General features: G+C 35.0%; 1 protein-coding gene across 1 annotated transcript in view; it reads left to right on the top strand.

Annotated features, from left to right (window-relative positions):
- Window positions 1-14357, top strand: part of Snx24 (sorting nexin 24) — a 158952-nt gene that overhangs the window by 75241 nt on the left and 69354 nt on the right. Inside the window, exon 2 of the mRNA XM_078048371.1 lies at window positions 10508-10591. Within this exon, the coding sequence (XP_077904497.1) occupies window positions 10508-10591 (84 nt within the window). The remainder of the gene's footprint in view (window positions 1-10507; window positions 10592-14357) is intronic.

The raw sequence follows: 14357 nt of genomic DNA, 5'->3' as shown, positions 1-14357 counted from the left end.
ATGTGGCAGCTCTGTCACTCGGCAGGTTGCTGGGCCTGACCTGCCCGTGGGTCGCCGGTTCGCCTACCTTGCAGGCACTCTACATACATATATAATATTGGAAACATACATTATTGTTTTCACTTTATAGAATTAATCAATAGAGCATGGAAAATGATTATTTTACACAATAGATTGTATACATTTTAAAACCTTATCACTGTTCTCTCAAAGCAGGTTGTAAAGGATAATCATAAAATGTATATAGTAACTATCTTCTAGAATGTTTCATTGTTTTACATATTAGGTTTATTATTACAACAACTCAGCTAAGCAAAGAACTGGCAGTATTCACATTTTATTAAGTCAAAGTTATATTGAAACTAATGAAAAATCATGTAGCTAGTCAGCATGTGTGACCCAATATATTTGAATACATTTTTTCTGTCACACTGAATTGATTGATTGGTTATGTGTCATATTGATGCAGCTTAAGAGGAGAAGAAAAATGAAGAATTTCATAATCAAATAATCAGTCAAGGAGCTGCTGCTAAAATTAGTTAGTTCTAGGGTTTAAAAACGAAAACCTGGAGTTACACAAATGTCTGTAATCCTCTAATCCTACAAATAATAAATACAAGAAAATTTTTCCTCATAACCTTTCCAGAGAGATTTAAAACATTTAACAGAGATTACATTGTTATAGGATGTCTGAAATTAATATGTGTGCATGGAAGAAAATCAACATTATTTAAATATGTAAAAGAAAACAAAGATATGACAAGAACTTTCCAGAACCAGAAGTTAGCTAAAAGCAATTGGTAATTACTCTATATTACATATGTGTAATCTCCATTTTTTGATGTCTGACTCTTTGAAAATCTCCATTTTGTTCTTCCACTTTGAAAGATTGACTTAGCTCACCCTAACCATGTATTTTTCTCCACACTTAATTTTCACTATGTATATGATTGTAATTTCATGAAGATTTTTAAAATTAACATTTTAATTGTTTTTTATGCATACTACTTTGCATATTGGACTCCATTCTACATCCACCAACTTTTAGCAAAGTACACTACCAATTATATCAAAAGAGAAAATTTGTACCCCATTACAGACTTTCACCTCAGTCCCTTCCTGATTCATAAGCTTTCTTTGGCTGGATATACCATTATTTTGTATAGTGATAAGGTTTTAAAATGCATACAATCTATGTATAAAAATAATTATCTTCCACTCTATATAGATTACTTCTATAAAGTGAGAACAATAATGTATGTTTCCAATGTTACAATTATATACGTGTGTGTGTGTGTGTGTGTGTGTGTGTGTATGTAATATTTTCATTATACAGTCAAGAAATGTGTTTGTACATTCCTGTAATCCCAGGGTCATGGGAAACTGAGGCAGGAGGATCAGAAATTCGAGGCCAGCCTAAGTAATTTAGCAAGACACTAAAATTAAAAAAAGAGAGAAAAATGTGTTTGGAATTTTAGGGAAGGAAATGTTGCTTTATAAATTGCTAGATCTATACTGCTCCATGCAAGCAATTCATGCATTTTGTGGAACAGGAACTCTTTTCTTATTCTTCTATAAACTGTACTAAATCATTGTTACCTTTAATTTGCTTTGTAGTTGAACCTTTACATTGTATACATATGTTTATTCCTTTTTCTTGAAGTTTTTAAGCCCCTTTTTGATTGAATGCAGGTTTTTAAGCCCCTTTTTGGTTGATATCCATCTCATTCCACTGCCTTTTCTACCCACGTATCCCCTCCCCTTTCCTTCCTCCCCTTTGTCCTATCTAGAATTTGTCAATTCCTACCATGCCCCACTTCCAATCCCCATTATGAATCAGCATTCTTATATCAGAGAAAACATTTGGCATTTGATTTTTGGGGATTGTCTAACTTCACTTAGTATTATATTCTCCAACTGCATGATTTTAATCTCTTTTAATGCTCTTTTAATCCATTGTGTATATATGCCACTTTTTTTAAAAAAATCCATTCATCCACCGAAGGGTATCTAGGTTGGCTCCACAGTTTAGCTATTGTGAATTGTACTGCTATGAACATTGATGTGGCTGTGTCTCTGTAGTGTGCTGTTTTTAAGTCCTTTAGGTATAGACTGAGGAGAGGGATAGCTGGGTCAAATGGTAGTTCCATTCCCAGTTTTCCAAGGAATCTCCATACTGCTTTCCATATTGGCTTCACCAATTTGCAGTCCCACCAGCAATGTAAGAGTGTTCCTTTTCCCCCACATCCTCACCAACACTTACGTTGTTTGTATTCTTAATAGCTGCCATTCTGACTGGAGTGAGATGAAATCTTAAAGTCGTTTTGATATGCATTTCTCTAATTGCTAGAAATGTTGAACACTTTTTCATGTATTTGTTGATTGATTGTATATCATCTGGGTTTGATCCCCAGCACCACAAAAATTAAAAAATAACAACAGAAATTTATTTCTCTAGTCTTGACCTCTTTGAATTTCTTTTTATAATTTAAATTTTCCAAAGAAAATTCCTGAAAGTATGTATGAAATAGAACTTTTGTGCTCCTGCATGTCTGAAAATAGCACTTTACTTTGCACAGGATGGAAGATTTGGCAGGATGTGGAATTCTTTGTTAAAGACCATTCACTACAAACTTTGAAAGCTTTTAAAAGCTAAAATTTTAAACCAGCTTTTCAATAGATTTTGGCATTTAGTGTGGCAGAGAAAAACTTTAGGTTCATCCTAATTTTTGTTCCTGATTTTTTCCATCTGTATATTGGCAATGCTTATTTCATTATTCTTAAAATTAAAAAAAGAAAAAGTTGTTTAGGTGTGGATATTCTTCGCTTATTTTTCCCTAGGAATTTGGTAAATGCTTTGGATCTTTTCAGTGTAAGAAACTTTGGTTTCTTTTGTCTCTGAGTTTTGCTTTTCCTCTAATATTTTTGCTCTTTCATTGGGGAGTCTTCTAATTTTAGGTTGAATATTCATTCTTCCTTCCATCTTAATCTTCCTGATCAGCATTTTTGGGGGGTCCTGTTTGATAACATAAATTTTCTTTGAAAAGAAGAATCATATTGATGGACAGCCCCATCTACCTACCTACCCATATACATACATAAATTCAATCATACCTGTTACATAGATATTCTGTGTGGCAGTTACTTAAAGAACATTTTTTATCAGTGTTTTGTTTTTAGCAATGTCTTTCTTACAAACATTTGAAATTTTCTGAAATACAGATATTTTTAAAAATTGAGGGGGAAAAAGTAGCTGCTTTTGCTCCAACCAAAAAAGTATACTTAAATTAGTAATGCCTCTCACTTTTTCCATGTGGCATCTTAGAATAGAGGAAATATGATTTAAACCTCAGTACAGGAACAAAGCAAATTTTACACTGGATTTTTAAACTGTAAATTTACTTAATAATTGAATAATGATCCTTTTTTTTCCTTCACCCCCTCATAAAAACTGTGTATTATGAACTAATAACTTGTTGAGAACCTGGCTCCCAACAGGCACATAATAAACAGTTTCTTTAGAGATTTAACTTTTTTATAGTGAAGTAACAATCTTCTTTATTGATTATTTCTACTCAAGAAAGAGATCTGTTGACTTCAGGCCTGTAGTCAATATTTAGCACATCTTGCTCTGATTGAATAAGTATTAAATATACAATGTGTACAAGCATATGTGTGTGCATGACTGTGTGCATGTACATAAACATATAAGTACAAGAAAAGCCATGTCCTAAGCAGATAATCGTCCTTCATGTCTTTCTCAGACAATATGCTGACTTAAACTACTTGGAATATTGAACTTAAAATTGTAATTTTATATAGAACTGCAACTTGTGATTGAATTATTTATTAGATACTTCTAATTTGTTCCAGGGAAACTTTGTTTTTGTTTATCTTTGTTGGGAAGTAACTTTGTAAGATCTGAGCTTCTAGAAGAAAGAGACACTTAAGGTGGAAATTGAGTTAAGTACTTCCTCAGCTTACATTTGTTTCTTAGATATGTATAAACCCACACTTTGAAATATTTTATCTTTGTTTCCAGTATAATTTCAGAGGTGTTATCACAAAGGGGGGAAAAATGGCTCTGATATATACTAAAAGCCACACTTCAGAATCTTCCCTTTAAAGTAATGTCATTTTCTTTTCTTTTTAATTTTAGTTATGTTGACTTAAGAATGTTTGCGGACACTGTGGCAAATATTTAGTCAAATGAACAAAATAATTTGTGTTTCTAATGGAAGCGTTAATACATTTATTTAACTGCATGCGGTTTCTCTTGCTTTGTTCAGAGGGATTTCTGTAAACCTCTGAGAGAAGATGTCCCCAGGAGTGGAGAGCTAAGTGGGTAGGCTGGGCCCCATCCTGCTTTATGTGAAATGGCACCTTGTGCTACCATGCCATACACTTTGTTGAAATATGCCAAACAGTTCTCATTTTACTCATCAGATTGGGCAGAGTGACTCATGGTGTGTGTTGGTCAGGATGAGCCAGGAATTCTATATCCTTTTCATGACAGTGTAGAACATTTGAGGAGGGAAATTTGACAAAATGTTTTATAATTTATCCTGTGTATTTATGTATGTGTATGCATACATGCTTAGGGATAAGGATGTTCTCTCTCTCTTCAACAAGACTACGAAAAAATTTAATGTGCACCTTGAAATCCTAGCTAAATAAATTATAAGATAATATCATACATAGGAATATTATATATAAGAGTACTTTGTAGCAATTGAAGAATGAGGTATGTCAACATACACCAGTAAAGGGCTGGGGATGTAGCTCAAGCGGTAGTGCGCTCGCCTGGCATGCGTGCGGCCCTGGTTCGATCCTCAGCATCACATACAAACAAAGATGTTGTGTCCACTGAAAACTGAAAAATAAATATTAAAATTCTCTCTCTCTTTCTCTTTAAAAAAAAATACACCAGTAAAGATGTCTAAGAAGTATTACATGAAAAAGTAAAGTGGTTTAACTATATAGTATGTATTCAGGTGTGTAAGGAAAAACCCCTCCTACATGTATCTATATATACAGAGCTTACATGTGTATGGACAATTTTTGAAAGGAAACTTAAGAAGCTTCTTTGAGTTGGCAAGGACGTGGACAAATTCCTTATCTGAATGCCTTATACTTTTCAGTTTATATCCTTTTGTAACTTTTAATTTTTTTCCAAGAGCACATACTATTTTTGTTGCAAAAAGTACCTCTGCCCTGCAGAGTTGTGTGCTTTTTATATTGACCAATGTCCTGATTTTAAATGTCCTCTTAAACTCATATAAATATAGTTACTTCATACTGGACAAAGGAGTCATAAACACACATTGGAGGAAAGATAGCCTCTTCAACAAATGGTCCTGGGAAAACTGGAAATCCATATATAGCAGAATGAAAGTTACCCCCCATCTCTCCCCTACAAAAAACTCACCTCCAAATGGATTAAGGACTTAAGCATTAGATCAGATACTCTGCATCTACTAGAAGAAAATGCAGACCTAACTCTTCATTATATTGGCTTACAAACCAGGTTCCTCAACAAGACTCCTAAAAGTACAAGAAGTAAAATCAAGAATCAATAAATGGGATGACACCAAACTAAAAAGCTTCTTTACAATAAAGGAAACAATCAAGAATGTGAAGAGTGAGCCTACAGAATGGGAGAAAAATCTTTACCACCTGCACCTCAGATAGAGCATTAATCTCTATCTGAACATATAAGGAACTCAAAAAAACTTAACTCCAAAAAAACCCAAATAACTCCATCAGTAATGGGCAAAGGAATTGAATAGGCACTTCACAGAAAAAGAAATACAATCAGTCAACAAATATATGAAAAAAAGTTCAGTATCACTAGCAATTAGAGAAATGCAAATTAAAATTATATTGAGAGTCCATTTTACTTAGTCAATAGTGAAATGGCAATTATCAAGAATACAAGCAACAATAATTATTGGTGAGGATGTGAAAAAAAGGGTACACTCGTATATTGCTGGTGCACTTTGGTGCAGCCTCTCTGGGAAACAGTAAGGGGTTCCTCAAAAAACTAGGAATGGAACCACCATTTGACCTGTTTATACCACTCCTTGGTATATATCCAAAGGAGTTAAACCTACAATAACACATCAATGTTTATAGCAGCTCACATAAATATAGTTACTTCATACTAGATATAGAGCTAAGCTAGGTGCTAGGAACCAACCTAGGTGCCCTTCATAAATGTTCTCTCTGATATGTGGATGCTAACACACAACAAGGGGGGATGGAGAATAGAAGTTCAGTGGATTTGACAAAGGAGAATGCTGAGAAGGGTGGGAGATAGGAATAGGAAAGACAATGGAATGAATCAAACATAACTTTTTTATGTTCAGATCTGAATACATGACCAGTGTAACTCCACATCATGTACAACCACAAGAATGGGGTCCTAATTAGAATAAGTTATACTCAATGTATGAATAATATATCAAAGTACACACTACTGTCATATGTATCTAAAAAAAATTCAAAAGAAAGAAACCTAGAAATAAATAAATAAATAAATATCCTCTGGGAGTAAAGATCTTATGCCACTCTCCTATCTTCCCCAAGTGTTCTGTGTTCTGCAGAGTCCCCTCCAAAACCCAGAAGCTTGGAAGGAGCCTGGAAAGAAGATACTGTCTTCACTCCAGAAATGTTTCTGGGCTTCCCCTACTTTGGGGTGTTTGCTTTTTCCTAGATGAGGACTCTATTAGGGATCCTGTGTGTCAGGAGTCAGTATTGTGCACTGATTAAGACAGATTCAGCCAAACTGCAGGCATCAAAATGTAGCTGTACCATAGTCAGTTGCTCATTCTCTCCATTTCCTTAATGTGTTTCCTTACCTGAGAAATAGGGATAATAGTGCCTATTTTATAAAGTTGTTGTGAGAATTAAATGAATTATTACTGTAAGTAACATGATTGGAAAGGCCTGCATATAGTGAGTTCTATAAAAATATTTTTTGAAAATATAATTTGTCCCCCCACCCATGCCATTTGTCCTTAACGATAGAGTGGGTTTTCCTGCAAAAAAAAAAAAAAAAAGTAAGTTAAATGTATATACATTGAATCTTGGTTATGTATAGTAATCATAGAGAAAATTGCTATCAGACTTATCCTTTTTATTTCTGTGTAAGGAAAGATAGTGGAATGAATCAAACATAACTTTTTAAAATGTTTTTTTTTCCCCCTTTTTCAGATTTTCTCTTTATTCCTTGTTTAAAACAATTCTATTACAAAACACCTTGGGTTTTTTCCATTGTGTTTCTTGTGCATAATCCATTGATCTTAATCTTGGATCTGTAAGTTTATAGTTTCCATTTTGGCCTTGATTTCTTCAAACATATTTGTCTTTATGTATCCTCATCACCCCTGCCGCCCCCATCTCTCTTCTCCTTTAGGGATTCCGCTTCCACAGTTTGCTGTTTAGAATTGTCTCATAGTTCACTTAGGCTGTTTGTCTATTTTTAGGGCTTTTCCTCCTCTGTTTCATTTTGAAGAGTTGCTATGACCAGGTCTTCATCACAATCTTCACATTTGGAACATCTAATCTGCTGTTAAACCATCCAATATGTTATTGTCACAAACGTTGGTGACTTCATCAGCTGGCCCCAAACCTGTTGTTCGGGTCTTTTCTCATTCCCTTTTACATGTCCACTGAACATCGTCAGCATTTCTTCTCGGTTTTTGTACAAAAACCATGTTAGGTGCTTTTGTCAAATGTTCGCTTCTGAATCAGTTTCAATTGATTGGTTTTTCTTCTCATTACGAGCTGTGTTTTCCTGCTACTTTTTGATTGGGAGATGTCTGATTTTGTGACTTTTATCTGATTGGGTGCTGGATATTATTACATTTCAAAAAATATTAACTCTGGTATACCCCGTTTCCTGGTGTTTACCCCAGGGTTCTGTTCCTCTCCCTGCCTTCCCTGACCACGCTGTCTGAGCTTCACTTGTTAATCTGTCTCTTACCCTGCTGTGCCGCTCTTCAGACCCTTATATGTGGGCATGGTGATATGTGTCCGTGTGCACGTGTGTGCACGTGTGTGCATGTGTGTGTGTGGGGGGGGGGGGTCAGCCTCCCTACTACATAGGACAGGAGCTCCGTGAGGGCTTTGCTCTTGACTGTCCTCGTCACTGCTGATCCCAGAGCCTAGGACAACTCTCTGGCACATTTTAGTCCCTCAGAGAAGATCTGTTGAGTAAATAAATAAATACCAGATACTGTGCTGGGTGCCATTCAACACCATCCTGTGATGACACTGCCTTCTAAGGTAGTGACCTTAGAAGTCTGTCAAGAGAGCAAAGTGAGAAAGAGCTTTTTCTATGAAGCAGGGAGAATAGATGTTCGACAATCGGAACAACTAAAGAGAAAGGTCTGGTACAGATATTCAGGAAAATAGGGTTTATGAAAATGATTCCACTTTTTGCTTCTCTTGGCCATAGAAATCCTAGTTAACCAACTTCCTTTTAAAGATGTTTTCCCAGAATTTTTGAAGAAAAAAGTCTTAACAGTATTGGTATTCTGGATGTTTTTCCCACAGGCAACATGATAAAGCATTGAAGTTTATCATGTACTTTCCTTTGTGTTTGTATGCATCCTCCATCCCTCTGCCTCCACTGTGAACTTGGTGCTGGTGGAAAGGAATTGTGGAGCTTTGGTGTTGGAACCCTCTGATCAGGAGGAGGGGTGACCTTCCCTGGGGCAGCCATTTCAGTGTGTCTTGTAATTTCACCTTCAAGGAGGCACTTGAAGGGCTGACCTAGTGTGGAGAGCCTGGCTGAGTCTTCAACCTTCTCTCTGCTGTGTGGATTCTGTGACAAATGTGCCAATTAAAGTGGTGGCTTTGTGATGAAGCCTCAAGTAACGAGACCCAGAATGTATCTTCCTTTACTTCACATGGTTCAGCAGATGGAAACTACTTTCATTGCTACCACATTGTCCTGATTTAAATCAGGGTCCTGACACTGAAAAGGCAACTCTGCAGTCGATTAGCCAAGCCCCGAGTTAAAACTGTGTTGCTCTTGTTTGTGTTTCTCAGGGTGTTTTCCTGATTCTATTTCTGGCAGAGTCTTTGAAGAAGAATAGTTTTCTTTTGTGAATTAGTAAATGGAATTTTTTTTTTTAAAAAAAATAATGGATGTGTATCTGAGAGCTTGAAGTATATGCATGTGCTTTTTGAAGAAAATATTTTCATTAATTCACCAAAGAAAAGTATTTGTTTAGGAAGATTTCTTGAAAAAAATGTTAAGATAAAATATTCTTTAAATTGGTAAAAATTTCCCATGTATTTAAAAACAGGTTATGTAAACCAAATTGGCAACAGAATATTTTGCTTCTAGTTCAAGGAAGCAAAAAAAAAAAAATGCTTCATGTTTCATGACATAATTTCTGGCTTTCTAAAATAATCATATTTACATATAAGGCAGAAATATAGAACCATAGAGATCTATTTTTTGAATGAAAACGTGTGATTTGTATCTTACATGTTAAATTTGAATAGTTCTTATTTTTAGGCTTAAAATAAGTATGCTTTTAATATTCTTTAGTGCCATGTGATTTTAACTACAGCTTATTTTTCTTTCCAAAAGTCACTTAAAACAGGAAATGAGGCTTACCAAGTACTTGAACAATATTCTTTCATCTTGGTATTTACAAACTCTCACTTAGAAAAACAAGGCTCATGTGCAAACTCTTAGAATAACAGAGCACCTGCTCTTGAGTTCCTGCCAAGCATCCCTCCCCACTCAACCTGAACATTGTATTTTCATGAGCATTTCACAATATTTCTCATCCCTGTTCCCAGTCTTGACCCACTGACCCAAGAATCAAGAAAATGTCATGTTAGTGCCTACTAATTAGTGCACCCAGAGAGCCTTTTCATCTGGCCTTTCAACCTTCTGGAGGAAGGAGCACAAGCTGTCACTTGCATCATGCAGGGAAAATGAGCCTTTACTACATTTTCCCTGTTTTGCAAACAGCCGAATAAGCCCAGCTGAGCTAGAGATGAATATGCAGGTTAGGAAGAAATTAACCTAAAATGCACTAGTGTTTGCATGACAGTGTTACAGATGACACAGTACTGCTTTGTTGAAATACCCCAATGGACTTCCGCAAGCCTGAGTTTTTTAACCCGAGTATTGCTGTTGACTCACACTTTCATTTCAAAATTATCATAATCATCTGATGAAGTTATTTTAAAGTTATATAAAAATAAAACAGTTAAAAAATTGAGTAGCATTTCAATGCATGGAAGTTTCCCTTGTTTTAAGACGCATTTTTGGAGAATGCTATAGTTTGTTTGTGAGCATATTTCGTTTGAGTGCTCATTAATCAGTGCTGTTGGGCCAGGGTCTCCTGAGCCTTCTGGGTTTGGAGGGAATCAGCTACTGTAATTAAAGGGATGAAATATATCATGGTCACAAACTTACTGCATCAGACAATTGAGGGTTTTATACTAGTAGAATTAATCTCTTTAATTTTTTCCTTAGGTGTTTAAGATAGAAGTGCTAATGAATGGAAGAAAACATTTTGTTGAAAAAAGGTACAGCGAATTTCATGCCTTGCACAAAAAGGTAACCTTTGGTTTTTGTTCTTTGCCTCCTTTTCTCTATATGGCAGATGATATAATGTTAAGACTCCTTTCTGTGGTTCTAGGAGCACTAATATTTCTTGTGTATACATGGTTTCTATTATCATAATGTAAATTTCATTTTAAAATGGATTATTCAGTCTCTTAAAGGTATGCTTCCTGTGTAGATGGGGTTTCTCTTAGGATCATTTCCATATACAAATCTGAGGCTGCAAACCATTTGTAGTATACCACATTGGATGTTATAGCTTCTGAAAGAATAAGACCCAGACCCTGTTTTATCCATGAAATATACTTAATGTTCTGTGCAAAAGGGAAAAACAAAGTAAACCATCATTTTATGGAAAAATTTATTAAACTCAACTTATATGTACCTGGATAAGATAATATACATGTATATGCATTTTCAAGACTGGGGAGCACATGCAAAAGAGGATCATAGATCCTCACCTTCTTTTGAGTTGTAAAGGGCCACTATAAAAGACTGATGTTTCAGTTCTAGAATCTATTTCTCTAAAAGTCTTATATAAAGGAAACAGAATGTAAAAGCAATAACTGAGTTGTAGGGGAAAATGATCAGTAATGAACAGAAAAGTGAACAGTTTTTATCTTTTAACCAAATTTATTTTTTTTCAGGTTACAAATTATCATTGGGGTGCTGAAATTATCTTAATTAGAAATACCTTGTGAAATTGCTCAGAAAACTAACCATGCAATTTTACTATTTTTTCATATGTATAAGATATATATGTACATGTCAGTGTGTGTATATATATTTACCCACCCACATGGACTATATATATAAAATATATACATACACATACAATATGACATAATTCAGTCTCCTTATTGGTTAAGTGAGAAGTTAGATGATTAGATACTGAGTACATATTAAGAAAGAGAGTCATTTTTTAAAAAAAGATTTCATTAATGACCTCTTCAATTTTCTGGGACATATCATTGCATAAATAATTTGTGATGGTGTACTAACTCTGAATTTAAACTTTTTAAACATTTTTTTTTTCAAATTAAGTTTTCCCACTGTGTTTAATCAGAAAAATGGAGAATTGAGTATAAACTTTAACAGAATATTGTTGGGAGGTTAGTGAGCCTGTTGATCTCTGTTTTCTTTTAAGGGGAGCTCCAGGTTGTCTGTATGCTTCTCTGTTAGGACAGCAAGGGATAATTCACAATGAATCCTCCAGTTCAAATTTTGTTAAGCTCACTTTCAAAAAAAAAAAAAAAAAGAATTACAGGTGAAGAGCTATTTAGGCCAGGTTTTGCCAGCAAATTTTCCAAAGCACCAATTCCAGAGGCTCAAAGAAAAAACAAACCTGAAATCTAGGTCTCACTTCCTTCTCATGGAATTCTGTTTTCATTCATTTTTTTTTTTGGAGGAAACAGGCTCTGGAGAGGTTCTGCTGGATACCTAATGAACTTAGTCTCTCCAGGGAGAGAGAGTAAGACCAGCTCTCCCCCCACACCCCACTTATCTTCTGCCAACCAGTCTGGACTGGGCAACCTGTCATGTGTAGGTTCCTTCCTAACTGCCTGGGTCAGCACCCAGTCCTGCATGACCCAACAAAGCCCAGCTCTTCTCTCCAGATACTGGGATCAGCTCACAGGAAGCACAGCTGGGTGATTGCCAATTAGGCCAGCTCTGAGCAGGCTGCCCAGGCTGCTGGAGTGGAGGCTCACTCACCCTCTTCTCTAATTCAGTTTGTTTTCCTCTGCAGCAAAGGACCTTCTCCCCAGTGATCTAGGCAATTCTTAGGTATTTGAAATCAGAAAAAAATTCCTAGATTTACTAGGACTTGCTCTCCTCTCAATTTCTACAGTTCTATTAATAATTTTAACTAGTCTCATAATTCCGTAACAAAGTCTGCTAGGGTTAAAACAGTACAAATTCTCAAATTCTTCAATTTTGCTTATTTCTAGCAGCTTTGTTAAAATATTTGTGATATCATTACAGGGACATAGAGACAAAAATAGGTTTGTGGGGCAGAGTTTTAGTTGGGATGCACTGTCTAATCTTCTGCATTCTAGAGGTGATAGCCACTGCTAGAAAAGTCGCCTTTACTTCTATTAAAGAGATAAAGTTTCCTCTACTTGCCCTATTTGACTGTATTAGATTTCACAAAATGCTAACTACAAAGGCAATTAAATATAAGTAATAGTAAGATGTAAAAAGAAAAATCATTCTGTAATCTTGATTGTAAAAGTGTGTGCTGAGGATTAAATGGGTAAAAAAATTAATCCAAATACTGTACATAACTTTATTGATTCTGTTGCCCATGTGTGGCCTCATTCCCTTTACAGTTTTCCATATTTGAATTTTGTAACAGGTTATGAATGTTATATGTTTACCAAGAATTATGTTCCCTTAAATGTAGTTGAATCTATTGTCATTTAATTTTCTTGAAATATTCAACTATTTCTGCAGTGTATGTAATTTATTCTCTCACCTATCTTGATTTTTCTTACCTTTTACATTACATTTCACTTTTGCTTAAAGTGTTTAACCAGCGTCCCCAAGTTGACTCTAAATAACATATGAGCTATTTGCAAGTGCTTTGCACCTTTAGGATAATGAATGAATAGCTTCTGTCCATACACCACAGCGACACACACACACACACACACACACACACACAAACACACACACACACACAAAAAAAAAATGCTGCCTAGCTGATTGTCATTGCTGATTTAAAGGCAGAAACTAAAACCATTACCTACTTGACAGTTTGATAGTGTTAAAGAAAGTCCTTAATGCTTATTACTTCTCCTGAACTTTTATAATTGAACTTGTTAAAGTACTGTTTACATCTTTCTTAGAATTGTTTTTCTAACATTTGGAAAAATGTAAGAACTTCTTTCTATGTATGCATTGTTTTTCTCCCTTCAACTTGCTTTTAAATTATAAACCGAACTCTCTTAATTTTTTTTTGTATTTGTAGATGGACACAATACCTTTATTTTATTTAGTTTTATGCAGTACTGAGGATCAAATTCAGTGCCTCACACATACTAGGCAAGTGCTCTACCACTGAGCTACAGCCACAGCCCCACAGCAGATTTTTAATGTAACTGGCAAGCATGAGAGTGTAATGCTCACAGCACCCCATTAACTTGAACTTTATTTCTTCAAAAATTGTGTTTGTTTATTTGGCAGCACATATGCCTTATTGTTGTTGAATTTGGTATCTCTTTAGTTTACTTAATAGTTGAAGCTTTTTTTCAAATTGTCTATTTATGTGTGTTCTCATAAATACCTGGTCTTATTGTTTTTGCTTATTAGCAAAAATTGTGTGGCCTTGAAATAAAATATTTGCCATTTGCTGAAAGTATATTTTACCTAGTGGCTATTTAATTTTGGTTATGAAGTTATTTTAATTTGAAAAAAATTTTATATTTTTATGTTTTATAATATGTCCATTTTTACTCTTTTAAATTTGTCATTTCATCTAGAACTATGATGAGTATTTGATTCTTTTTTTTTTTTAAGTTTCCATAGATTGTTATTTTTTCAAGTGTGAACTCTGGTCCACCTAAGTGCTGATTTCAGGATGCCAATCAGACTCTGATGCAGCTCAGGAATCTGCATATTAAACCAGCCCCCCAGAGGGATCTTAATGCTGATTCATGTTTGATAAATTCTGTTATGGCTTATATTTTTAAAGAAATTACTTACAACACAGCCCCTCTCACCTATCACACATACACACCCACAAGGTGTAGAGCCATAC

Source organism: Ictidomys tridecemlineatus, chromosome 1 (assembly GCF_052094955.1).
Source record: "Ictidomys tridecemlineatus isolate mIctTri1 chromosome 1, mIctTri1.hap1, whole genome shotgun sequence".
NCBI classification, from domain to species: Eukaryota; Metazoa; Chordata; class Mammalia; order Rodentia; family Sciuridae; genus Ictidomys; species Ictidomys tridecemlineatus.
This window is presented reverse-complemented; position numbering and strand designations above follow the sequence as displayed.